Consider the following 27,824-nt stretch of genomic DNA (forward strand, 5'->3'; position numbering starts at 1 on the left):
CTCTTTTCCCTTTTATTAAAAGGATTATCAAATCCTATTACTTACCAGGCAATATGTTGGGTGCTTGGTTAAATTTGGGAGAAGGTATAATGATGATGGAGAAATGATGCCTCTCTCCCCAAAGTAATAACCATATTGCCATATAATGAATATTGAAATAGAAATACATACATAGTGACATAGAAGAACGTACAGCTCATAGTTGAGATGAGCTGTAAAGGGTTAGTTTACATGGTGAAGAGTATTGTAGAAGGAAAGGAAACTTAAAGTCAATCAGTCTGGATGCGTTTTGGCAATGCTAGTGACATTTTTCTAAGGGAAAGATAATTTATTTATAAAGTGAGGTTAGAATTTTGTTTTCTTTTTTTTTTTTAATACTTCTCATCTATCCAATATGTTATTTCAACCCATTTCCTTGAGACATTGAAAATTCTCATGTAGTTATTGGGTCTATCCCAAAGGTATAGTGTTTTAAGTTGTGCTGAATGAACACAAGGTATCTCAGCTTGTAGACCCTGGATCTATCAGACACAACAAGAAGTGGATCACCTAAAAGGCCAAAATTTTGGTTTCTGGTTTATAAAGTTGTATTGTTATTTCCATCTCTTTTCTGAGATTTAAAAAGTATTCTTAGGATATCAGATATGTTTCATTAGGTCAAATACCATGCATCTGACTCTTTGGGAATCTGTTCCTATTTTATTTTCCAACAGGAAAAATCTGTAGTCCTTCATAAATCAAGGAGGAAGTCAAAAGAAGAACAAAACGTATCAGATGACCCTGAGTCTACTGGCTTTATTTACCCTTACAATGACCTGCTGGTTTGGGCTGTGCTCATGAAAAGACAGAAGATGGCCATGTTCTTCTGGCAGCATGGAGAGGAGGCTACGGTCAAGGCAGTGATTGCCTATAAACTCTACCGAGCCATGGCCCATGAAGCTAAGGAGAGCAACATGATGGATGATGCCTCAGAAGAGCTGAAAAATTACTCAAAGTAGGAATTCTCTCTTCACTTCATACTAAACATCGACAGTGCTTAGAATGGTTAGACACTTTTATCTCCCTTGCCTTAGAACTTGTAAGGTGCGTGGACTTGCTGCCAGCATTTCCTAGGCCCTCCTAAGAATAGTGGTCTTTTTTTTTTTTAAGATTTTATTAATTTATTTGACAGAGAACATAATTAGGCAGAGAGGCAGGCAGAGAGAGAGAGGAGGAAGCAGGCTCCCCGCTGAGCAGAGAGCCCGATGCGGGGCTCGATCCCAGGACCCTGAGATCATCACCTGAGCCAAAGGCAGAGGCTTTAATCTACTGAGCCACCCAGGTGCCCCCAAATAGTGGTCTTTAGGTATTTCAAGGAGCTTTGTGGAGTAAAGGGAAGAGAGGTAGCTCTCCAGTCAGGAGACTGGGCTTCGGTCCTCGTCCAGCTATTTACTAATTGGACAACTCAGCTGGCCAGATTTTGGGACTCTAGTTTCCTCACACAGAAGGTTCACTTAATGATTTTGAAAGTCCCTTCTAACTCCCAAACCCTTTGATGCTATGCTATGTGAAAACTTGTCTACTTTTAGTAACTCTCAGGCAGGAAAATAAATAAATATGTTATGTACAAAAGAACTGGAGCTTGATGGCAAAAGATAGAAAAGTTGGAAAACTTTTTGAAAACTCAGCATTGTAGGGGCGCCTGGGTGGCTCAGTGGGTTAAAGCCTCTGCCTTCAGCTCGGGTCATGATCCCAGGGTCCTGGGATCGGGCCCCACATCGGGCTCTCTGCTCAGCAGGGAGCGTGCTTCTCCTCTCTCTCTGCCTGCTTCTCTGTGATCTCCGTCTGTCAAATAAAAAAAAAAAAAATCTTAAAAAAAAAAAAAAGAAAACTCAGCATTGTAATAGAGAAGGGCAGCTCGAGTTCATAGAAACTCATGTATAATTGTGAATTTAAAAGTCCTAGAGCATAAGTGTCTATCTATTTTTTAGAGAAAACAACCTCCCAGGAAATATCTCCATGTCTAGCTTGTTACTTAAGTCATCTATGTATTTTCTAGAAAATTAAAAAAAAAAAAAAAGGTGGCCCCACGATTTCCCTCAATTGCTTATTCAGTATTGAACAGTCTTTTCTGTCAAAAAATTCTCTACTTGGTTTTGTCAGAGAGCCCCAAACCAAGCTATATGTAGCCTGTTTCGTGGTGTGGAGAGGCTTCTCCCCATGGGTAGATAGCTCAGCCACTCCTGGTGCAAACCAAATTCCGTATACTGCAGTGTAAACCCTCCTGCAAAGGGAGAACGTCCATTTCCTGAGCCGCAACCACTTTGAAATGGCTTCTGTAATCTGAGGCGTATGTTATTGTTCATTCTTTTGTATTGCTCTTTGCTGAGGCTCATAGCTAATCTTTGAAAGTGTTTCTGGGACTCTGACCTGCATTTTTTTTTGCCGCTCCCCACTGTGTCATCACAGACAGTTCGGCCAGCTCGCCCTGGATGTGCTGGAGAAGGCCTTCAAGCAGAATGAAAGAATGGCCATGAAACTGTTGACCTATGAACTCAAGAACTGGAGCAATTCTACTTGTCTGAAGCTGGCTGCGTCTGGAAGATTGCGGCCCTTCGTTTCGCATACTTGCACCCAAATGCTGCTGACAGACATGTGGACTGGGCGCCTGAAAATGAGGAAGAACTCTTGGTTAAAGGTACACCGACTTTCAGAGAACAAACTGGTGGTTGCCAGAGGAGAGGAAGTTGGGGGTTGGGCAAAATGGCTGAAGGGAGTGGGAGACACAGGCTTCCAGTGATGGAATGAATACGTCACAGGGATGAAAGGTAGAGTGTAGGGAATAGTCAGTCAGTGGTACCGGGATGGTGTTGTGTGGAGACCAATGGTAGCTACAATGGCGGTGAGCACAGCGTAACTTATAGATGTGTCAAATCACTGTTCTGTAGGCCCTTGTGTATCAATTGTACTTCAATTTTTTTAAAAAAGGGTATATTTACTGGCTTTCTAGAGTTTAACAGTTATTTATTTGAAGGTCTGTACTCTTGAGTTCATTTTTCCCTTGTTCTACAAGACTCCATTCAGGAAAACCAGTTAATATCTCTGGTTCTCACAGATGAGCTGGGTTCTTCCCAGTGGAATCCTGACAATGGCGTCATCTCCCACCCCCACAGTTTCTTTTTAAGAAATGGGGCTGATTACACCAGCTCTGTCCATCAAAAGGCATTTTTTTGTGCAGATGGTTAGAAGTTAAAAGCAGATAAAAGCATCTGCAAGATTTCATTCTTAGTATACTCTTTGAGCTCTGATAATTAGAACAGAAGTAAATGAGCCTTTTTAGTGAAAAATATTTCAGCTTAAAAGAATTAATCAATAATATACTAAATAAAATAGCAATTTCTGGTCTGTTCATCCAGTGTGATGTTTGAGGGAATAGATGCTCCTTTTGTTAAAGCTGCCCTGAAACACCTATTTCCGAATTCTTCTATCCGTTACAGTTTGGCCTCATCTCACATCTCGAATTGTCAAGAGTAATTTAGTTAACTACTAAAGACATTTAACTTTTAACATCACACCTAAGCCTAAAGCTTTAGGTTGTGGTCAAGCTTCTGAAGTACTTAAGCTTATAAAACTGAATGAAAAGGGAGAAAGCATGAGCATTAAAAGCATCGTAAGACTATATATTTTAATTGTCGTCTTCTACAATTCTTTTTTTTTTTTTTTTAAGATTTTATTTATTTATTTGTCAGGGATAGAGGGAGAGAGAGCGAGTGAGCACAGGCAGACAGAGAGGCAGGCAGAGGCAGAGGGAGAACCAGGCTCCCTGCCAAGCAAGGAGCCCGATGTGGGACTCGATTCCAGGACGCTGGGATCACGACCTGAGCCGAAGGCAGCCGCTTAACCAACTGAGCCACCCAGGCGTCCCGTCTTCTACAATTCTTAAAAATAGAATGACTTAAATTTTTTTTCTTGGACACACTATAGAAAACACAAAGGAATAAGACATGCTATACAAAATATATAGAAGAACTTGCACTTTTGAAATCTATTTATGAAATTACAAAAATAAGAGAAATGTGAATCAAAAATTATTTCACATAAATTCCTCTTTAAAAAATACTGAAGAGGGAAGCCTAGGTAGCTCATTCATTAAGCATCTGCCTTCAGCTCAGGTCATGATCCCAGAGTCTTGGGATCGAGTCCCGCCTCCGGCTCCTTGCTCAGCAGGAAGCCTGCTTCTTCCTCCCTCACTCCCCCCACTTGTGCTTGCTCTCTCACTGTGTCTCTCTCTGTCAAATAAATAAATAAAACCTGGGGGGGGGAACCCCAATGGGAGAAATAACATTTATTTCCAGAAAAAGTTCTCCTTTGGTCTGTTTTGATTTCGGCCTTGGAAGTGATGAAACAGAGGAGTGAATGGGTCCACCTCAAGCTCCAGAATCCCTGACAATAATTCTTCTTAAATGTGTAGAGAGCAAGATGGGGTATAGATGGCTGCAAGTATGAGCAGTAATTTTCCCCACAACTGTTTTCTGTACAGTCGTGGGGAAAATTACACCAATTTGCTCCTCATATACCTTATGTCAATAAAGAGACCTAAATGAAGCAAGGCTGAATATTTTGCCCCCCAAAACAGTGAGTGGCCGAAGAAGGCTGAATTAGCTACTTAAAATCTCTGAGCTGCTGGAAATTGCTCTCTCTGCCTAGATTCTAATTCATCAGTGCTGGACTTAGAGGGGTTTTTAGGAACACGTTTGCCAATAAGTGTTAAAGATACCCTGGTTTGATTAATTCCAAGGATAAAGACCAGAGGAAGACCTTATTGGGTCTTGGAAGAGAAAACTCACTTAAGTACGTTTAGTGGGATAGGCTCCAACAGATCCCTTGGGAAGGGGATACTGATGTCAGTGAACACTGTTTCGTGAGCCAGTTGTTCTCAGATGGACAAAGGCAACAAATTGTGGAGCCTTTTCAGGGAGAGGGTTAGGAAGTAATGTGACATTATCAGTGTGCCTGATATCTGTGGTGTTTCCAGACCTAGAAGCCTGTAGGTGTCTTGGGTTCTGCATCTGAAGAGAAAGCTTATACTTGCACATAAACAAAAAACCTTGTCAGAACTGGATGTCCCGAAAAACTTCGCAGGAGATCAGGCTTTAAAACAAAACAAAAGGTCATTTCAGCAATGAAAGTTGACAAAGATAAGACTTCATTTTATTTCCTCATGTATGGTGGACAGTTAGGGTGAATCTTGTTTTTGTTCAGAATCCCAGAATACTAAGGCCTAATTTAGCTTGAAAGAGGTAGTATGCGACAAGTTGATTTTTATAACATTTCGTCAATCTCCTGAACTGTTTGCTCTGAAAGGCCATACAGATTGAACATAAATATTCCTTTGAAAAGCCTATAAATAAATTCATGAATGATAGTAATAGAATGAAAAATTACAGATCTGTACCTTCCTTGGGTTTTACTGGCAAAGAAAATAAATATTTTTACTTAAGTTAAGCATCAGTTAAGCATCTGCCTTTGGCTCAGTTCATGATCCCAGTGTCCTGGGATCGAGACCTGCATCCGGCTTCCTGTTCAGCAGGGAATCTGCTTCTCCCTCTGCGCATCCCCCCCTTCCCTGCTTGTGGACACACACACACTCTTTCTCTCTCTCTCACAGAAATAAATAAATAAAATCTTAAAAAAACATAAGTATTTGTGTAGGCTGTAAGATAAATTTAACAAAGTGACAGTATGTTTTTGTATTCTTGATTTTATAATATGAATAAGCTTTAATGTATTTTATGGTATAATAATTACTTAATTGCTTTAAAGAATTATGAAAGCAATCTGCTTATGTTCTTTAAAAATAATACTTCTCACTGCACCCCCCTGGGGATAAATAATAACAGTGTGGTATACATATTTTTTACATTATGAACATATTTTATACATTATGAACATATTTTATACATTATGAACATATTTTTTCTAATTTTTAATTTTCTTTTTGTACAATAATGGGATCACACTATATATATTATTATATAACTTGCTTTTATTCATTTAACAATATAACTTGGATATCTTCATTACATTGAGAAGTGATTTTTATCTTTTTAATGATTGCATAGTATTCCACTGTTAGGTTGTCCCCCACCAGCTAGCCCTCTATATAGATAGATACGTAGGTTGACAGATGTTTTTGCTATTACACATAACCCTGCAGTGGACTTCCCTATACACATACGCTTGCATTTATGACTTTCTGGGAGAGACACTGCTAGATTTGGAATTGAGTCAAAAAATATCTACAGAATCAGGGTATCAACTGATGTAGGGATAGGTCTGGTGCTTTATGTACATCAAAATCTTCATTTGTTGATTTGACTACTACTTGTGCATTGTTTTATAATCCCTCCTACTTATCTTGCTTTTTCTTTTAAAGATCATCATAAGTATTCTTTTTCCACCCACCATTTTGTCGTTGGAATTTAAAAGCAGAGCAGAGATGTCACATGTTCCCCAGTCGCAGGACTTCCAGTTCGCGTGGTATTACGGCGACCAGAACCCCGGCGCGAAAGAAAGTGCTTCTATGGTACAGTATCCTGATGAATGTCGTTTTCATGGTGTTGACCGCACCCCAAAACACACATGCACAAAGGTCATTTATTAAACAATGTATTTAGTGGTCTCAATCATATAATCTGTGATCGGGTTGAGCATGTATGATACATCTGCTTTACCCCCATATATGATTAAGCAAAATATCCTGTTCTCTGGGAAAGAATATCTTTATAATATCTTGGCAGGTGCATAACTTTTTATTTTCCTTTGTAACTAGTAGAATAAATAGAGTCACTATTTCTCTAAAGGGACAGTGAAGAGGAGCATCTCACTGGCTCAGTTGGTCAAGTGTCAGACTCTTGATTTCAATTCAGGTCATGACCTCAGCCTGTGAGATCTGCCCTGCATCAAGGTCCACACTGGGCGTGGAGCCTGTTTAAGATTCTCTGTCCCGGGACGCCTGGGTGGCTCAGTTGGTTGGACGACTGCCTTCGGTTCGGGTCATGATCCCGGAGTCCCGGGATCGAGTCCTGGATCGGGCTCCCAGCTCCACGGGGAGTCTGCTTCTCTCTCTGACCTTCTCCTCCCTCATGTTCTCTCTCACTATCTCTCTCTCAAATAAATAAATAAAATCTTAAAAAAAAAAAAAAAAGATTCTCTGTCCCTCAGCCCCTCCCCCACTTCTCTCCCTTTCTTTAAAAAAAAGTAAAAAAAAAAAGAAAGTTATAATGAAGAATGCTTCATATCCTTCAGGTTTAGGTTTTGCATTACCTTCGCTGTCCCACTCCACGATTTTTTTTCATTTGTTATATCCAGTGATCAAATAATTTTACTTGAGTTCTTGGATATATATGTTTTCCTGAGTAATATGAGATACTTCTCTTGCAACCTTTCTTCTCTGAGAGTCTCCAGGATGCTGTCTGTGCATGTATTTTTTGCATTTTATTTCTCACCTTAGATCATTACTTACAAACTTCTTAGTGTAGGTACAGTGACTGTCTTCCTTGGCATTCAATGCTTGAATGAGGCATCTTTCTCTAGCATATTGTTGGATATGCTTTTGCACTTGTGAAGTATTTGTTACAATATTTAAAAATGCACTCAGTAAGTATCAGGGCACCTGAATGGCTCAGTGGGTTAAGCCTCTGCCTTCTGCTCATGTCATGATCTCAGGGTCCTGTGATCAAGCCCTGCATCAGGCTCTCTGCTCAGCAGGGAACCTGCCCCCCCCCACTCTCTCTCTGCCTGCTGCTCTGCCTACTTGTGATCTCTCTCTCTCTGTCAAATAAATAAAAGCTTTAAAAAATGCACTCAATAGGTATTAAATAAAAAATAAGTAATTATAGGTAATCATTAGTTTGTCTGGCTGACATCTGTTGTGTTGGGGTGAGGATCCATTCTGATTGGTTAATGCCTCTACCAGATCAGTTAAATATTTTGACCATTGTGCCTGCCTGGGGATTCTTCTCCTTTACCCTCCCCTGCTTCCTTCCATCTTCACTTTACTAAGCCCGATGGTTCTATCTGGGGTTCTCAGAATACAAGAGATGACCGGTACATTTTAACCTCTGTGGAATGTGTGAGCAATTATCTTACAAAGCTGGGCAATCAAGTTGTTACAATTGTGATTTTTCTGGCTTAATGATCTGGTTAATAAGCTTAGACCACTTCAAAATTTCTTTAAGGAAGGATGAGAAATGTAGTGTTGACCTAACATCTTTAGAAATAAAATGAAATCTTTATATGTGAGATATTTTGTTTGATTTTGCTTATTTATGTGTCCAAGTTTATTTAGTTTGTTGAAATGAAAAATGGAGAGAGTTGCTTATCTGCCTCCCTGTCTATCTATAAACAAATATGTAAATATGTTGGCAGTTGGTAGCAAATCGTGGTTTGCAAGTGGATGTTACTTCACTTTTGGCACCTATAAGGTTCATGGAAAGATAAGCTCTCATGAACACATAAGTCCTTGTAGGTGGCTGGAACATTCCCCTAAGTAGTTGTTCTTAAAGGGAAACTTGTAGAGAAGAAAGCCCTTCCTTAAATGGCAATTAACATGCTTTTAACATTAAAAAATGTAGTAAGTTCTCACAGTTTCCTGAAAAATTAAACTTTGGCTGTAGTGTAGTGGTCCTTTTTTTATCACATTGCCCATCTGGATGGCTGGGACATGGCCATATTGATTTATTAATTCATTGACTATTTAATGGCCACTGCTCATGAGCCAGACAAGATTCAATGTTCTGGAACACTGCAGTAACTAAGGCAGACGTGACCCTTGCCACCACAGAGGTAACCAGATATAACCAGAGATAACCAGAGAGGATATCCTTGATACCTCAGCATTATTCATTTTAAAACTTTTATTGTAAAGTGCCCCAGACCTGCTCTGTTATGAATTATAATCACAACAACAATGTTCTTTTGCCTTTGAATTTAATCAGAGCAGTAGTTTTTGATTACCTGCTCTGTTTGGAACATTGCTAAGCAGAGAGTGTGTGTGGCATCAACATTAGATGGAATGTGGAAGATTTCACATTCCTGGTTAAAGATGATACGTGTGATTAGTCGAGGAACACAATTTGTGTTACAGATTTTGGAAGCAAAATGAAGACAGGTGAGATGGAGATGTTCTTTGAGTGGGTCTCGGTGCTTTGGCCCTGTGGTCATCGTGGGTGGTAATGGAGAAGGAAGGCCATTGTCATTTAGCTGGATAGAGTCAACTTCTGCATCTGCCTCATGAAGTTTTTTTTTTTTTTTTCCAATTTATTTATTTTCAGAAAAACAGTATTCATTATTTTTTCACCACACCCAGTGCTCCATGCCTCATGAAGTTTTATAAAAGTCCTTGCTGAAGCCTCTACCGGCAAAAGAACTTTGCCGTGTGAACTTTCAATCTCTCTAGCTGCTAGCCCTTTAAAAACGTGACTTTTGATGACTTGAGCTTTCTTATAGCAAGATGGCAGAATGGCTTAACTAGGAGAAGAAGAAGAAGGTTCTTCTCACTTGGGGTCAGCGAGGATTACAGGCTGGTGGCAGCTTCGTGCACGAGGTGGTAGATAAGTTGGGGCTTGACAATGTGTGGAACTAGCATTTCCTTGGGAAGACAGACAGTAAGTAGGGGTACAGAGGTAGGAAATGAAAGGCATGTGTCAAGCACTGTAAGTTCTATGGTTTGACTTGAGTCTAGGTTGTAGTAGGTATGGGACAAGGAGGGACTATTTGCAGGTATGGCTGGGAAGGTAGATAGAGACTAGATCATGGATATGCTATGAAGGAATGTGGTGTTTTTTTCTGTAGGTAATGGAGATCCAGGGATGGACATGACCAGAGTAGCAGGATGATCTGACCATTAGGAGAATTATTCTGTCTCCAGTGAATAGGATGACGTAGCAGGAAGATAGCCTGAAAGCAGGGAGAGCGTCAGCTGACAAAACTGTCCAAATGAGAAGGATTAAGGGCTTTGACCAGAGTTAGTAGCAATGGGCATAGAGAGGAAAAGAGAGCTCTAAAGTGAAGAATCAGGTAACGTTTGGATGCGGGGCATGGGTAAAATGGAGATCGCAAATATGACGGAGAGGCTGATGGTTAAAACAAGGCCATCTTGAAGGGATATGGGGGTGATTGGAAAAGGAGCAGCTTTAGAAGGAGAAAGACAAGTTTAGTCTTAGACATGTTGATAAACCACAGTGCAAAAATAGTTTCTAAAGTTGAACAATAAGCTATTTTCTCAGAATGTCATTAAGTGGAAATGATGATAGGGATCACAATGGAAAATAGGTATGAATTGCAGTAGAGTTGATTGTGGCAGTTGTAATTTTATTCTGTGTGCCTCCTGATCAGAGTCCTGTTAGAGAAAGAGGAGAGGGAGAGGGGGGGGGAGGGAGAAGGACAGGGGAGAGGAAGGCAGAGAGGAGGGAAGGGAGAGAGAAAGAGAGTTTGATTGATTATATTGAGATTTGAGTAGAATAAAAGCTAGTTACGTGAAATATTTTTGTTTACCTTCTTCTAAGGTGGGGTAAGGAGGAGGAAATCTGAATCTGAATTTACATTCTTACATTGTCTTCATTATGGTAGTTGGTGTCTTGGAGTTCAGCTGAGAGAGAAGCTCAATTAGGACTTTATAATCCATACCAAACCGTCAAGGGTAAATAATACCTAATGAGAAACTCCTAGAAGAAAAAAAAAGAGAGTTATTTAATTACATAGTCATTACTGAAATTGCTTTCTGGGGTCTTTTTGAAGTGGTGCTGATGTCATTAAAATCATAGTAAATGATGACTTTTCTCATCGGCTGTAAGCTATTTTAAGTCTAGACAGGTTCAGACCTGTTAGGAACCACTTTGAGGTCACAGTGCCAATTTCACTGCCCAAAAGGAAGTGAATGACAGCAGTCAGTCAGGCCATCCCGATGCCTGAGACCCCCCAAATTCCATTTGATCAGCGTTACGGACAATTCAGGCAACATTGATTGATTTCTTGGCAGGTAAAATCATACCAGTCTTGCCGGTGTGACACTAGACAGACATCTTTTGTGGAGAGGTCGAAGAAATTGACTCCTCTAAGAACAGAAAACACTGCTGTGGTTTCATTTAGTATTTTTTCAAATCACACAAGTAGTGCATTTCCTGCTTAAAAATTAGAACCATACAGAGCTCCATAAAGTAGGGTGACATCTCTTTTGCTTCTCTTTTACTGTCCCTAAATTCCCTCTTCCCAAAAGCAACCAGGCTACAGGTGATTTTTTTTCTTTTCAGTTCTCTGCCCCCCCACCTGGCTTTTATAAAAGGCTCTTCTCTGTGCACACCCATAGGGCACTACACAGCCACTTGTCTGCCACAGAGATGCTTACTGCTCATCACAGACCAGGGTTAACCTCTTTGGACTGACACACACACCCCTAGCAGAATGTGTGTTCAACACAGATACTTGCATATAGTCTCAGGAGGTTCAAGGAACCCCGGAAGCTCCAAGAGTCCATGAACTTCAGGCAAAGCACCTCTGCTATCAAAGCTAGAATTCTGAAAGTAATGTTGTGCCCAACTTTCCTGGGAATTGGAAACTGTATCATTGATGGATGTCCATTTTGTCCTGCTCTATTATGGAAATAATTGTATTATCTGCTAATGATTTCATGGGGGTTTTATGATATTTTCAGGTTCTAAAATACCAATAAGGCAGACTAAGCAGAAGAATGGGGACCATTTTTAAATCCTTGGAACTATCCTTAGTTTGACTAGGTTTTGTAATTGGAGACTTAGCTCGCATTTCAGAGAAGCCTGTGCTCCTTACCCCAAAGTCAGAGGTTTATACAATACACAGTTTTCTTTCTTCCAAGACTAAGATTCTAATCTGGCAGGTGGGTGCCCAGTTAATTCCTAATATATTTATTATCTTCATATAGATTATGTATTTTGGATACTTGCAAATGTTAGTATTTTACTTAAGGCTCTAACAATAAATATTTATTTATTTTGCAGAAAGACTATGATTTGGAAAGAGGCCCCGATGAGAAACCAGATGAAAATCAGCACTTTGATTTAAAGAGCGATCCCCAAAGCCTTCCATGGACCAGGAAGATCTATGAGTTCTACAGTGCTCCAATTGTCAAGTTCTGGTTTTATACGGTTGGTCTCAGTGCAGCAATTAAATATAGTCTTCATGCTGGCCAGTAGTCAATGATGATTTTGGCAATGATATGCTTGGTTTTGTCAACTTGTGAGAAAATGTAGAAATTCAGTGAGGAAAAAAAAAAAACAAAAACAAAACTGGAAAATGAAAAAGGGTTAGCAAAGAAGATTGGAGGGAGGTGAGGAAAGGCTAGAGCCGATCTCTCCCACTATGGGAATGAAGGAACAAGCGTTTTCGTCTTTCCTGAGGGCTTTCCGTTAGCTCTGCTGGGACTGAGTGCTTAAGACTTTGTGGAACAAAGTTAATGAAAGTGGTTGTAGAATTAAATGGTGGGGTGGATTCTTTTCTCATCTTGGGCAAAGAAATCAGCAGTTGAATTGATTTTTCTGTTTGTTAGAAACAATGTGTAATATAGACAGGAAGAATGCAAAGTGTTTGCTTTTTGTCTTCAATAACATAGGACTATAAATACATAACTATATAGGACTATAAATATATATAAATATATAAATATATATAAAAAATATATATAGAGAGAGGACAATAAAATTTTATTTTATCCTCTGACACTATCCCCCCCACCTTTTGGAGGACAATAAAACTGTAGAAGTTAAATTTATGAACAAATACTATACCTAATATTGATTATAGTGATACAGAGAAATAATTAACAGCACTTTAAATGTCATAAGTGCTTTTCACATTTATTTAAGAGCATTTTTCTAATGCTTATATATACTTTAAATTTCTCATGGCCAAGATTGTATTTCTAAAACATTTGAAGTGTGATTATAAAAGGACATTTCTCTAAGTGTGTTGTATTTCAAAATATTTACTCACCCATTCAAACATTTGTTGCATATAGTTACTAAATATGTACATAGCTCTGTTTTCAAAAATCAAATATTCCTTCAAACGATGAAGTTTCACCATTTTTGTGAATATGCAACAAAATATTCCAAAGGGTCCGATAGTAGCTTCAAGAGATTTTTAACTGTAGTCACATCATTGGGAAAAGAGTATTCAAGTATTTCTGTCCATAGAAATTTCCAGCTGATGAACTCTTATTTAAAGAGTTCATTTATTTATTTGACAGAGAGAAAAGAAGAGTACACAAGCCGGGTAAAGGGCAGAGGCAGAGAATGTCCAAATAGACTCCTGAGTGGGGAGCCTGACACAGAGCTTGATCTCACGACCCTGAGATTAGGATCTTCACGGGACCTGTGCCAGATCTGAGAGCCAGATGCTTAACTGACTGAGCCACTGAGGCACCCCCAGCTGATGAGCTCTTAAGAGACAGGAGTAAAGCTCAGAAAATAGAATAACAACAACAAAGAGTTAACAAAGGAAACCAATTAGCCAGCCAGGTCTGCCCACCATAATGGAAGGGAGCACGGGCGTTTTTGTCTTGGCTATCATGTTGCTGTGTTATGACGTGTGTGCTTTACTGAAGCAGTGTCTTGTTATATATGTGCTGGTGAAGAAGCAAAACATGTAAACATGTTTGGATCTTAAGATGGAAAGAAATCAAGTGTCAGGAACAATATTACCAGTATTTGTGGTGGTTGAGTATCTGGCCACCATGAAGCCAAAGGGAAAAATTTAAAAAAATAAAATAAAAAAGGAAAGAAACTGCTTGACAGAACAAATTTATTTAATTATGTGTCTAAGCAGTCATCAAACATGCTTAGACTTTGAGGCATAAGCCTAGAGAAATACAGAATTAATAGAATTTACCTTAACTTTCTTCTATGCTTTTCTAGCAGGTTCTATATCTCAGAGGCAGCGATACTCATCATGCTTCATGCCTGCCCCAGGCACAGCCTGTTGGATATATGGCTTCCCAGCTGTGTAGTTAACAACTGGTTTTAGCCATTCTCTATGTAGAACTGTACTGAGAGGATCATGTACCAAACTTAGGAAGAGCTCAAAAAGATCTCAGAAATAGGGATTCTGTTTAAAATAATGATTAACCTTGTTGAGAATGAACACACACACACACATTCTCTCTATTGATCTGGTGCTTTGATGCATCTGAGGCTATTTAAAGAACTGCCCTGTCTCATGTATTGCTGGTTTTTGTGGAAATTGGTAAAGCCTTTTTGGTGGACAGTTGAGTAATATGTGTCGTGGATTTAAATGTGTATGCCCAGCGATTCTACTTCTGGGAATATATTTTAAGAAAATAAGACTTTAGATAAGATTGCAAAGCTGTTCATCACAATGTATATATATGTCACACACATATATATACCTTATGTATATATATATATATATATACCATATATATATATATATGCTTACTGTGCCTTAATTCTTTGAAGATCTTGGAGATCCAGGTTTAGTATGAACAGTTAGTAATTAAACATGCATTTCTGGAATGTCTACCCTGTGTGAGGCCAAGTGCTGAGTGCTGAAGATACAAATGCCAACAGTCTTTTAATTACAAGGACGCACAGTTGGAGAGTACTTTCCCACTGATCAGTATGTTTTAATCACATAAAATAAAGCTCCCAGAAGGGGCATCTGCGTGGCTCAGTTGGCTCGTTGTCTGCCTTCAGCTCAGGTCGTGAGTCCTGGGATCGAGCCCCGAGTTGGGCTCCCTGCTCGGTGGGGTGTCTGTTTGTCCCTCTGCTCCTCCTCCCTCTTGTACTCTCTCTCATGCTCTCTCTCTCTCTCAAATAAATGAAAAAAATTAAATTAAATTAAAAAAACCAACTTCCAACAAAAGTAAACGTCACAATTTATGACATTTGAAAATAGGCACCTATGGCTACTGCTCATTGGTGTGTTTGAGATACATGTTTTCTGTGCGTAGATGGAGGGGAAGTGTGTGGTTCACTGCTGGCTTGTTGGCATGCTGGCGTGTGCAGGATTCTGGAAATTCCGGTCAGGAGCATACGAGAAGAGACAGTGTCCCCTTCCATGCATTTGGGAACAGTGACCTTCATTCCTTCCTTTGAATTCTGGGACAGAAACTAGAGATTATTCTGCCTTCCTTGAAACCAGCTTATTGATCGTTGGGGGGCAGTCCCAGTTACATTGCCGTGTTATGACGTAGACGTTCCTGTGTGTTTCTGCCTGGCTGTTTGTCTCTGCTTGGCCTTCTCCGTTACGACTCTCACTCACATCCAGGGAATGTGTGTCCCCCTCCTAGATGGCATATTTGGCGTTCCTCATGCTGTTCACTTACACTGTGTTGGTGGAAATGCAGCCCCAGCCCACCGTGCAAGAGTGGCTCGTTATCATTTATATCTTCACCAATGCCATTGAGAAAGTCAGGGAGGTGAGTCACGCCTTCTACCTTTGTCTTCACCTCTGCAAGAAGGTGTTTGGGGCTCATAATGAAAACGGGCAGATGGGTCAAGAGTAGGGGTGAGACAGGCAATGCTAACCCTAATTTGCTTGCTACAGGAAGGGTATTCAGGGGAACATCTTGGAGCTCAGCCCTTACTCCTTGCCATATACTTGGCTGGTTGCTGTTCCTCGAAAGCAGTTATTTTTAAAGATGTCCTTATGTGTTTATCAGTCTTAGAGGGATGCTATCTAATTATTGTTAGACCCCTCAACTATTTGATTTCCCAGAAGCTTTTTTTTTTTTTTTTTTTAATGAGATTGATTTTTGTAGCCTACCATCGCTTGCCCGTTGTCAGCTCCCATTTCACACAAGGCATGGAAATGGCCGGGCTGTGCAATAGGTAAAGAGTTCATTTATAGCTTTTGAATTATTTTACTAACACCTTTGAAAATTGAAGCTGCAAATCCCTGAGGCAAGGAGTCCAAAAAAAACAAAACAAAATGTTCATTTTTAGTTTTGCAAATGAGTCACTTAAAAAAAAATAACTTAGCATCATGCCATTGTATCTGCAATCAGTTACGAACAGGACAGTTAGGACTTTGTTTTCTGTATCGATGTCTGTGTATCTCGGTGTGTATGTATTTCTGTGTCTATGCACTTAGACACTTATTTTGTCCTGGAGCTGATATGACCAACATTATACACCAAGTAAATGGATTCTTGGTAATTATACCTAAATCGCCTGCTAGTTACTATTGTGGAGTCTATAGAAAACAATTCAGAAATAGAAAACAATTACCTGAATTCCACCATTTTTTTATGCTCCAGGGGAAGAAAGTTAATTATTTTACATTTGAATTTGATACTCTGTTGCAGGGGTAATTCCTTAGTAGTGACTTCTACTATGACTTTCTTAGTAATTTCTCAGCAACTCACTAAGTAGCAGGAGCAGATATTTTACACTTGATCTTAGCAACATTTCTTAGTTTCAAACCAGTCTCCTCTGCACTTGACTATCCCTCACAATGATAGAATCATAGGTATATAGCTCTGCTGTAATAATTGAGTTTTTTAAAATGTCTTTCTGGTCCTTTAGCTTAGGATTAATGAAAGCTAGAAAAAACTTTATTATTATTATTATTTTTTGACTTCTGGTTTGTTTCTCAAATAGCTGGTTCACACTAGCAATGACATTAAAACACACTTACAGAATTGTTTTAATAATTCATTACCCAAGGATCACTGAAGTCTTTAAAATATCTAAGTGATCGTGTCTCGGCCTTTGGCTAAGATCAAGTGTAAAATATCTAAGTGATCTAAGGTTTGGTGGGATTCAAATTACTCTTTAAGGGGGCAGTTGATGGACCAAAGAACGTTATTGTGAGTCTCTTGGGTTATGCCCCATTCTTTAAATTTCCCCCTTTCTATCTTCTTTTAGGTCTGTATTTCAGAACCTGGGAAGTTTACTCAAAAGGTGAAGGTATGGATTGGTGAGTACTGGAACATAATAGAAACTGTGGCTATTGGCCTATTTTCAGTTGGTTTCGGCCTTCGGTGGGGTGACCCTCCTTTGCACACAGCTGGAAGACTCATCTACTGCATAGACATCATATTCTGGTTCTCACGGCTCCTGGACTTCTTTGCTGTGAATCAACATGTAGGCCCGTATGTGACCATGATTGCAAAAATGGTGAGTACGGTCTGCATGTATATTCTGGAGTCCTTTGTAGTGGTTCTTTCGTGGTTCACATCTAACAGTTTAACTTTTAGAATTATTCATAGAAGCACAGACATCCAGCTCATTTTGTCTCTGCTTTCTTTATAGCCACAAACTCCTATTTAACAAATGTCCTTGGAGAGTATATTGGTCAGTTGATTTGGATACTCTGCTTATTAGCTTTTTGGGTAGGGGCCAGATAATATGGTTGAATCAAATTTATCTCTAAGCACAGTAATTCTCAAGGGTGAGATTTGCGTGAGGCTATCACCAGTAATATTTTCTGCTAAAATATCAATTTCTCTCTTTATCTGCTCACCTCTGGCCGACTCTTAAATAGTCCATATTATGGGCCGCACCTTGTTCTAAGTACTTTGTACCTATTAACTCATTTAATCTTCAGAATGACTTTATGAGATAGGTACTATTATTATCCACATTTTGCATATAAGGAAATGGAGAGGAAGCAAATCTCCCAAGGGCATTAGTAGGGGAGTCAGGATTCAAATCGGGGCTGCCCGGCTCTGTGCGGCTGGGGTTAGCCTTCTCCAGCGGGCTCCGTACAGGGCCTGAGACCCACCCTCTGGGAAGCACAGTACTTCCAGATCATCTTTGGCTCTTCTTCCTGGAATACTCACTGGCAGGGAAGGGGCAGGTTCTGGAGAAAGAAGGTTGGTACGAAAACAAAGGAGAACAGAAAAGGGAGAGCCTCCAGGACTCCAAAGACAGACTTTTTCTTTACGCTTTCAGACATCAGTGTTTTCTCTGGTCTTGGTGACCCTGGCATTTATCAGATGGGCTATACTGAGCTGACTAATACATCTTAGTGACTTAGCACAAGTTTATTTCTCCCTAATGCAAAGTTTAATAATGAGTGTTCATGGGGGCTGAGCTCTACCCTATAGCTCAGGGATCCAGAATCTTCCATCTTGGGATGGAGCCACATCTGCCTGTGGCTTCCAAGGTCTCCTGTGGTGGGGAATGAGAGAGATAGAGAAAGTCTAACAGCTTTGAACTGTTCTGGACAGGAAGTAAAATAACTTCCTGTCATCCCACAGGCCATCGGCTAGGTAAGTCATGTGGTCCCAGCTTCGTGGAAGGCAGGCTAAGAATTGTGGAGGAGCTCATGGAATCCCCATGGCATAATTGTCTCTGCTACAGTGAACAAGTGGGTTGAGTTGATGTACGTTTGTAAGTGAAATGAACCTGACCTGATCAATTTCTCACACTCTCACCAACTCCTGAAGACAGTCGTCAGGATCAGGACTCATTTGACTAATTTGAGTACTCCCTATTTTTTGTTTAAGCACAGATTCTTTACCCTCAGCACAGTTAACGTTTTCCTGTAGACCCCATGGACATGGAACATACGCGCAGAGAGAAGGAGATGATTTAGCCAGAGGAAGCCCAGCTCTTCATGGCCTGGGACACTGTCCTCAGTGACTAGACAGTCTTCTTATTGGGGAGGTATCATTATGAATGCTGCTAGTGTTTGTTTTAAATTTCAAGTCTGTGGTAAAATTCGGGTCGTGCCTTGCTCTTTTGCAGACCGCAAACATGTTCTACATTGTGATCCTGATGGCCATCGTCCTGCTGAGCTTCGGAGTGGCACGCAAGGCCATCCTTTCACCAAAGCAGCTACCGTCTTGGAGCCTTGCTCGAGACATTGTGTTTGAGCCATACTGGATGATTTACGGAGAAGTCTATGCTTCAGATATAGATGGTAGGTAGGGGGTTTTGCCCTCATGCTGAAATCAAACCTTTGTACGCAGACTACAAAAGCAAAAAAACCTGGAAAACATTCTTCTGCCTCGTGCAGATGTCAAAAATTGGTGGTATTCTGCTAAGTTACTGTGCTAAGTATTTCTGTGGAGCCATAGGACTGTGATTTACCGTATCTCTCGTTCTTTTAAATTCTTTATTTGTAGTTTGTGCAAGCCAACCATCTTGCCCTCCTGGTTCTTTTCTTACTCCGTTCCTCCAAGCTGTCTACCTCTTCGTGCAGTACATCATCATGGTGAACCTGCTGATTGCTTTTTTCAAGTAGGTTATTTTAATTAAATGTGGTTATTTTATTTAAATCACAGTCAAACTTACATCAAGATGATTTCATTTAAATCAATATCTATTTTGAGTAGATGCTCATATTTGGAGTATGTAGCCTTTGGTTTTTGTGTGTTCCATTTTTTTTCCCTTTTTCACTGTAGTTTTAACACGTGGGCATGAACTATGGGTAGGAAGAGAGCAGAGCAGGAGAAAAAAGGAAAAAAACCAGTAAATGGACAGAAAGCAATAAAAGCAGAATGAAAGGAGACCACGCATTGTAGTAAAGGAGTAAGTTGGAATCGTGGGAGAATAACAGTTGCGAAGATTAAAAACTGGCTGAGGGGTTCTTGATGTCTTTTCTTTACTTGGCTCCAATGTCTCTTCTTCTACCTCACTTTCATTTCTTCTCGGTCTGCTTTTCTGGGTCATCTCCTTCTCCTCAATCTTGTAACACTGAAACATCCCCTGGGCCCAGATCTTGCGCATTTCTTATTTACATTTTGTTTGGTGATCTTGGTCAGTTTCCTGTAATGCCAGCAAAGTCCAATGTCTATCTCCAGCCCTGATCTCTTCCTCACACTCCAATCACAGATCCAACTGCCCCCTTTGACCACCAGTTGGTTGTATAATAGAATTCTAAAATTCTAAATGTTCAAACTCCTGATCTCCTCTCTTTCCCAGAATAGACTTACTCTACTCCTCATCTGTCCCAAATTTTTGGAGAAGACCCACAAATTTCTGTCAATTCTCCATTTCCCCAGTTGCTGACATCAGAAGCCTTGGAGTCATTCTCAACACTTACCTGTCTACCTCTGCACTGTCAACGACTGCCTGTGGACTCTGCCTTCAAACAGATCATCAACCCGACCACCCCTTGCCACCCCACTGCCACTAGAGAGCCTCCTACTTATTTCTCTGCTTCTGTCTTGGGCCTATAGTCTCTTCTCAACACAGTAGCCCCTGGTGACCCTTTAAAAACGTATGTCAGATGATGTCACTACTCTGCTCCAAACTCTCAGTGGTTTCCCATTTCAAAGCTCCTGAGAGATCCTAAGACCTACAGAGCCCCGGTGACCTGGCTTCCCTATGGCTTTTCTAATCATGCATCACACGACTCTTCCCCTGACCCTCTGCTCTCCAATCACAACGGCCCCTTGGAGGTTTTCAACCAGCACAGGGGTGTTTGCAGCTGCTGTTCCCCTTGGCCAGCAGTGCTCTTCCTTCAGGTGTCCCTGCGGCCCATTTTCTCGGCCCCTTTCGAGACATTGCTCAGCCGTTTCCTTTGTCATTAGGCCTAGTCTAAGGATGACATTTGAAAGTGCAGCCCCCTCTCCTTCAGCCATCTCTGTGGTATGTCTGGTCCCCCTTACTCTTCTTTATACCCACTTATAAATACAAATATATTTTATTTATACTTTTTTTTGCTGCTTATTTGTCTTCTCTATTGTAATATAAGTCCTACAAGGACAAGATACTTTATTGTCTTTTTTTGCTGATGAATTTTCCCCGAGTACCAAAAAGAGTGTTTAATGGATGAAAGAAATCAGGTGAAGAGATGGGAAGAAGCTAGTATTTTTTGAAGGCTTCATTGATGCCAGGCACGATGCTAGGTATGTTAAAGATTTTATTTATTTATTTGACAGACAGAGATCACAAGTAGGCAGAGAGGCAGGCAGAGAGAGAGAGGGGGAAGCAGGCTCCCTGCCGAGCAGAGGGCACGAAGTGGGACTCGATCCCAGGACCCTGAGATCACGACCCAAGCTGAAGGCAGAGGCTTAACCCACTGAGCCACCCAGGTGCCCCAATGCTAGGTATTTTATTCATTGATTATTCCACTGAAGAGGGCAAGATAAATCAGTGCAATGGAATCTAAGTAAAATAAAATAAAATAAAATAAAATCAGAATACTTAAAAAAAAAAGACTATTGTTATAAATGTACAAGGAAGACCTATCTCCCTCCTTGTTACAAGATCATGCAATAGCTGTAGCTGTCATCTCTAGTACTTCCGCCATTTTATCTAACATTTACTGGTATTTAGTTAATATAGCTGGGTTTTTTTTTTTTTTTTTTTTTTGGTATTTCAAATAATATTCAGAGAGGGTATGAGACTTTTGTTTCTCACAAATGACAGGTGTCAAAAGAGAGGTTGAGAAATCCTCACAGACCAGTTGTCTCTCTCTAGAGAGGGAAAGAGGGAGGACCAAAGAAGCTGAGAAACCCCAGATCTGATGTCCAGGGCCCCATTCCAGATTCTCTGTAGCAATAATTACAAAAACCCTGACCTACACTGTGAAGATCGCCACCTGCTGGTGGGCAAGATGTAGTCTCACTCGGAATGACCGCGTTTAACTGTGGTGGTTCTCCAGCTGGATGGTGCCGGAGTATCTCCCGGAGGCCTTGTGGAGACATTGCCGTAATGTCTCTTCTAGAGTTTCTGATTCAGGGGTTCTGGGTTAGGACCCAAGAATTTGCATTTTTGACACGTCCTTAAGGTGATGCTAATTCTGTGGTTCCGGCCACACTTGTGAGAACTACTATTAAAACTCAGTTTTCTATCTTCCCATCATCTGCTTTACGGATTCTGTGAAACTTTCTCCTTTCCTCTTATTCTCAGCTGGCTTTCTCCAGGATAGTTCTGCTTTCTTCTCTTTATCATGGCTCAAGTGTAGGGCTGCCTGTATTTTTATTGGCTCGTTCTGGCTTTCCTCCTCAAGTACTTCTTTGCCATCTTTCTCTAGAGAGACTAAACATTAGCCTACGCAGAATGTTAGGATAGACATCCCATGGTGTTCTCTCCCCACCCCATGACAGTGTAGACTTAAAGGTAAGTAATTAGGAGATGGCACATTGTTTTAGAATAATGCACCACCCACCACAACTTCCATTGCCAGTTCTATGGTATCAGTATTAACATACTATCTGCGTATTAAAATTGATGTCATTAAAGGGATAATCCAGGTGGCCTACCCATAAGGGATTATTTTCATTGTAAAGTTAATGTATATAATTTTTATGTAGTTTCTAAATCAGAGTACTGCTTATTGATTATTTTAGGATGAACTGATTTTTCTTCTTTGTCTCTTCATTAGTATTCTTTCATTTGGGTGTTTTAACTAGGATTATTCTGTCGGTTCTCACATTTGACATTGGGAGAATCTCTTCTAATTCGTTAATGATACAGAGAAACGTTAACAGTTTTTACTGTGAATGGTAAATCATGGACTGAAAAGAGCTGCTTATTTGAGAAGAGATGGTGAACCAAGAATAGTGATAAGTTCCAGAAGGCAGTTTTATGTTCATTGCATTTAAAACATTAGCATTTTTCTCTCTGATTGTAATTTCTATCTTTTTATTATTCTGATTAGCCTATTTGATTGTAGAAGGTGCTTAATATATCTTGTATGGGTAGAGGAAGAATCACAAAGGCAATGGATATTATTTTTGTTGACTAAGTGCTGGGAATGTCGAGCGAGCCAATCATAAAAGTTGGAAAATAGAGAAAGAATCTGTTATATTTTAGGATGCTGTTTTAAAACATTATCCCTCTCTTCCCTGCAACTTACAGTAACGTCTATGTAGATATGAAATCCATTTCCAATAAACTGTGGAAATACAATCGCTATCGCTACATCATGACCTACCACCAGAAGCCGTGGTTGCCCCCACCTTTCATCCTGCTGAGCCACATTGGTCTCCTTCTTCGCCGTCTTTGCCATCATCAAGCTCCAAACGACCAAGAAGAGGGTGATGTTGGATTAAGTACGTTTTCATTTATGGGGCACTGGGAAGAGGGTAAAGAGTGGAGATCCAAGGTGAAAGTATGAAGTTGGGTTCAGGGCATGGGATGGAAGTCTCTGGGCCTTCCCATACAATAGCGTATTGGCCCAGACCCCGGGTCTAAGCAGATACATTGATCTCATCATGTAGTTGTGGTACCTTATGCGGAGATTAACCAGTACTTCGAAAGAAAGGAAGAGATAAGAACGGGATCTCTGTGTGAATGTTTAAGGCTCCGTGTCACCTGGGAAATCAGTGTTTTCTCTTATCACCTGGGAAGTCACCAGAGTAACTCCTAGGGAGTACTCACAGTGACCCATACTCGTTTTCCTGTTGTCGAAGGGGGAATCCAAACAGAGGAGTCACAGGAGGTCTTGTGGGCTGAGAGAAATTAGAAAGACAGACTTGGCTTCACTTAGAAATTAGAGTCCCGATTCTCTGCTTCCTAATCTGCTGAGAATGGAGATGATTCTGTATGGTTGTTTCATATTTTCAGTTCAAGACGGAGAAATGTGGATTATTTTTCTTTTCTCCTCCTCCTCCTCTTCCTTCCTCTTTTTCTTCTCCTCCCCTCCCCCCCCTTCTTCTTAGTGCTTTAGTCTGCATATTTGGAGATTCTCTTAGTTCATTTTGCTTATCCATGTCTTCTCTGTAAATATGACTCTCACGCTGATTGTTACAATAGCACATTTCTTATTGTGGTTTCACAGATCTATTGTAGTTCCTCTCAAGCAATTTCACAAAGGGTACCAGGCCCATTTTGAGGTAATTCCTATGTATAGAGAAATGCATAAATCCATAAACCTTATCTCAATTCCTACAACCAAAATACCCCTGAAAACAGAAAGCTTTTTCCCTCTTAAGTTAGAGAGTCATTTGGACAAAAGAAGCAGATGGGACTAATGTGAAGCCATTTATTCTCTTTATTCCTCGTAGCGTGAATATTCATTGATTCTGCTGCAAAAAAACCCGATTGTGTTGGCTTTTAGGTACTGCCCTAGCCTCAGGTAGGGATTTTACTTCACTTATGGCATATGCACTGTATTACCTTTCTGAAACGAGACCAGGATAACTCTTAATTCTAAAACACAGGAGTTCCAGGAGTTTCAGATAAGGGAGTGTGCGCTGTTTACACATTTCACGGTGCTCTTAAGGGGTGGGTGTTATTACAAGGTTGCCAGGGTGGATATGCTTTGGTTTCTCCTGGCAATTGGCTCAGTGAAGTATTTCTCTCTTTTCGAGTCACTTTGGAGTTTACTTTTCTTTCCCACCCTCCCCAGCTCCCCTGCAAATATTCAGCCTAGATGAGGAAGCCAAAGTACAATTGGATTTAATTTTTTAAAAAGATTTATTTATTTATTTTAGAGTCAGGGTTGGGGGGAGGGGTAATAAGCAAAGGGAAGGAGAATCTGAAACAGGCTCTGCACTGAGGACCGACCCCAATGCCCAGCTTTCTCTCCCGTGACCCTGAGATTGCGACCCGAGCAGAGATCCAGAGTTGGCCGCTTAACTAATGGAGCCACACAGGCACCATATAACTGAAGTTATTTTAAAGGCTTATAATTACACTATAATTTTTAGGCTTCTCATAGAGAGCCCTCCCCGGCACTGGCTGTGGAACGCCTGCAAGCTGTTAGCATGTGAACCAGGTGAAAGATCCCGGAATTGGCTGGGATTTGGCCAGATTTCAGCTTCTCTTTCATCTGGGCTTATAGGATGATTCTGTTTATAACGCAAGTGCATTTCTGATGGATTGTGTTCATCCAGAGGTCTGGAAACTTTTTGAATTTTTGTGAAATTTCTTCCACTCCGTTAGTGAAGATTGACGTGTGCATGCAGGGCAGCAGTGCCACCTGGTGGAGAGTCACGGGACTGTTCCACAGACGTTAGCCGCGCCTGTCCCTGGAATTGGTCTTTGGGTTGTTCGCTTTCAGGAATCCACAGAAGGATCAAATCAAGAAAACTGCAAACTTTCTCCCTCACGAGAGATTCTTTAATGCAAACAGGCATTTAGAGTTTGTTGGTGGGCAGGGGACGGGGGGTTGTTACTGGATTTTTTTCAGTATCTTGATTCTTCCACACCATAAAATCATAAAATAGTATGTCCTTGAGTTGTGGACAGATTTTTATGGCTGGATATTGTTTTCTCTTTGCCCCATTTTTTCAATTTAAAATTAATATTTTTGTCTCATTTTATTGGAAAATAAATGTTTGGATTTCTAAGTCTGAGGGAACATTATGGGTTTTTCCCTAATTTAACAACTGAAGGAAAAGAATGCTCCATTTTAAACCTTTTTTGCAGCGCCATTTATATATTTTTCAAGTGTTAGAAACTTGCTCATGAGAAAATATTATTTTTCTGTTAGATCAGAGTGAGGGCCAAAGTAGTAGATGGAATGTGATCACTGAGGATTGACATTGATGTGTGTTAGCTCCACAGTATCATGAAACGATGTATCTCTTTGTGAGTTAATTATAATCATGTCAAGGAAAGTGGATGACTTCAGCCATTGGCCGGCAATAATGCCTCTGTTTCCAGTAGAGCAACTTATGCAGTTGGCCCTTAAGCAATGTGGGGTTGGGGTGCCAGCCCCTTGCACAGCCAAAAATCAGTATATAACTTTTGACTCCCCTCAGACTTAACTACTAAATAGTTTTCTGTTGACCAGAAGCCTTACTGATAATATAAGTAATCAATTAACACATATTGTGGGTATTATTTGTGTTATATACTAAGACTTAAAAGTGTACTAGAGAAAAGAGAAAGGTTATTAAAATCGTAAGGGAGAAAAATACAGTAGTGTGCTGTATTTACTGGGGAAAAAACCCCAAACAAACAAGAACAAATATAAGTGAGTTTCAACCCCTGTTGTTCAGGGGTCAGCTATATCTACAAACTGAGTGTAACAAAGTGAAACTTTCTTACACTTGCTGGATTAATTTAACAGAATAGACTTCACCAAACTTGATTTTAACCTACAGTTTATTTACCAAACAGTTGGCTGGGAAAAAAAAACAATCAGGTTCTTTCCCCCATGTGCATATAAATGTAGTGAAGTTTTGTTAATGTGTAGAAACAGTCTAACCTATGAGCATATTGGACAGAAAATATCTGTTGCACATGAGTCATCTTCAGATTCCCCACACCTGCTTATAAGACAATAGGGAAGAGCCGAGTTGGTGTTTTTATTTGTTTCTGCACTGTGCTTCTCCATTAATATTAGGAATTTGGCGTGGCAAGGCAGCAGAGTTTTCTCACACAAGAAATAGTTTATTGATTTTCAACAGCAGTAGAAGAAAAGCCACTCCTACTCCGTATCAGCTTCCTATTAAAGACAAATAATGGGGGGCACCTGGGTGACTCAGTGGGTTAAAGCCTCTGCCTTTGGCTCAGGTCGTGGTCCCAGGGTCCTGGGATTGAGCCTGGCATCAGGCTCTCTGCTCAGCGGGGAGCCTGCTTCCTCCTCTCTCTGCCTACTTGTGATCTCTCTGTCTGTCAAATAAATAAATAAAATCTTAAAAAAAAAAAAAGACAAATAATTTTTTTTTTAATGTACCTTGCTTGTTTACACAGAACTCTACCTGAGTGAGGAGGATCTGAAAAGACTTCATGATTTCGAGGAGCAGTGCGTGGGGATATACTTCCACGAGAAGATGGAAAGTCTGAATTATAGCTGTGAGGAACGAATCCGGGTGACCTCAGAAAGGTGAAAGATACGTACTTTTCCCAGTTCCCTAAAGCTGATTCTGCTGCTAGTCTGAAGAAGTAGAAAAATGGACTTTCAAAACCCAGAGGTTTGGGTTCTCTACAGTTCTGTCTGGTAGAGGATAATATTTCTGTAATGGATAGATATTTATTGAGCACCTGCTATGTCCAGATGCCCTTCTAGTCACTGGAGATAAGTGGTAAATAGGAGACGAGAGTGCCTGCTTTCATAGGATCTGTGTTCTAGTGTGTGCGGGTAGAGGGGCGAGGGGTGTGGAGGATAAATAATATGCAGAGAAACACATAAAAAGATGTAATTTAATGTCAGGCAAGGAGTGATGAAAAAAGTCAGTTGCGTAAGGGAATAGAAAACAATGGGGGGGGAGGGGTCTGCCAGAGTCCGCCCCCTGACTCTGTTGAGTTGGGTTGGACTCTTGAGGGCATAGCTTAGGGCAGGAAGGCCACTGAGAAGTTGGAGGGGAGAGACCTGAGGGAGGCGGGCCAGGCAGAGACACCCGGTGGGATGGCAGCGCCCCTGGCTGCCGGGGTAGCCGGTGAGGATGCCTGGGACAGTACGGCGTGTCCACCAATGCAGGTAGGACTGGAGAAAGTTGAGTGCCGGGGGCTGATTGCACTGGGGAGACGGGGACGGGTGAGGCTCCTTACTTTGTTTTCACGCGGGGATTACAAATATCTGTGATCCTGGGGATGATTCACCAGCAAAGGGAGAAACTACAGGAGGAGAAGCAAGGCCGCAGTTTGCCCCAGGAGAAGGCTTAATGCCTGGGCCCTCTCCCAACGATAAACGGTTATACCTCATTATGCATGTATTTTTTCTGACGTCTCAGTGAATAGACAGTGAATCCTTAAATATGGCGTTCTTTAAAATTGAGTTACATGAAGAGCTCTCTGAATGGCTTGCTATGGGTATAAGTCTTACTTCTGGGCTTTTCAATTGCTCCCATATTATGTAAATATGTATTTAGATGGCCGATTGACTCTCACACCAAATTTTATATTGAGAAAAAAATCAAAGGTTTGTGAGCACGCAAATTCTATTTTCCTTAAATAATATCTTTAGGCCAGAGCTGGATGAGCTTCTCTCCCCTTTTC

At 40.6% G+C, this 27,824-nt stretch overlaps 1 protein-coding gene across 6 annotated transcripts in view; it reads left to right on the forward strand.

Annotated features, from left to right (window-relative positions):
* Positions 1-27,824, forward strand: part of TRPM6 (transient receptor potential cation channel subfamily M member 6) — a 165,313-nt gene that overhangs the window by 93,246 nt on the left and 44,243 nt on the right. For 4 of the 6 annotated variants that reach the window (XM_044265882.1, XM_044265881.1, XM_044265879.1 and 1 more), the window contains exons 16-25: positions 714-994; positions 2,449-2,677; positions 6,416-6,565; positions 12,015-12,161; positions 15,323-15,451; positions 16,902-17,153; positions 18,729-18,903; positions 19,109-19,223; positions 22,794-22,987; positions 26,580-26,712. In XM_044265882.1, coding sequence (XP_044121817.1) covers positions 714-994; positions 2,449-2,677; positions 6,416-6,565; positions 12,015-12,161; positions 15,323-15,451; positions 16,902-17,153; positions 18,729-18,903; positions 19,109-19,223; positions 22,794-22,987; positions 26,580-26,712 — 1,805 coding nt within the window. The remainder of the gene's footprint in view (positions 1-713; positions 995-2,448; positions 2,678-6,415; positions 6,566-12,014; positions 12,162-15,322; positions 15,452-16,901; positions 17,154-18,728; positions 18,904-19,108; positions 19,224-22,793; positions 22,988-26,579; positions 26,713-27,824) is intronic. The other 2 variants (XM_044265883.1, XM_044265884.1) reach the window with 2 other exon arrangements.

This window comes from Neovison vison, chromosome 9 (assembly GCF_020171115.1).
Source record: "Neovison vison isolate M4711 chromosome 9, ASM_NN_V1, whole genome shotgun sequence".
In the NCBI taxonomy this organism is placed as follows: Eukaryota; Metazoa; Chordata; class Mammalia; order Carnivora; family Mustelidae; genus Neogale; species Neogale vison.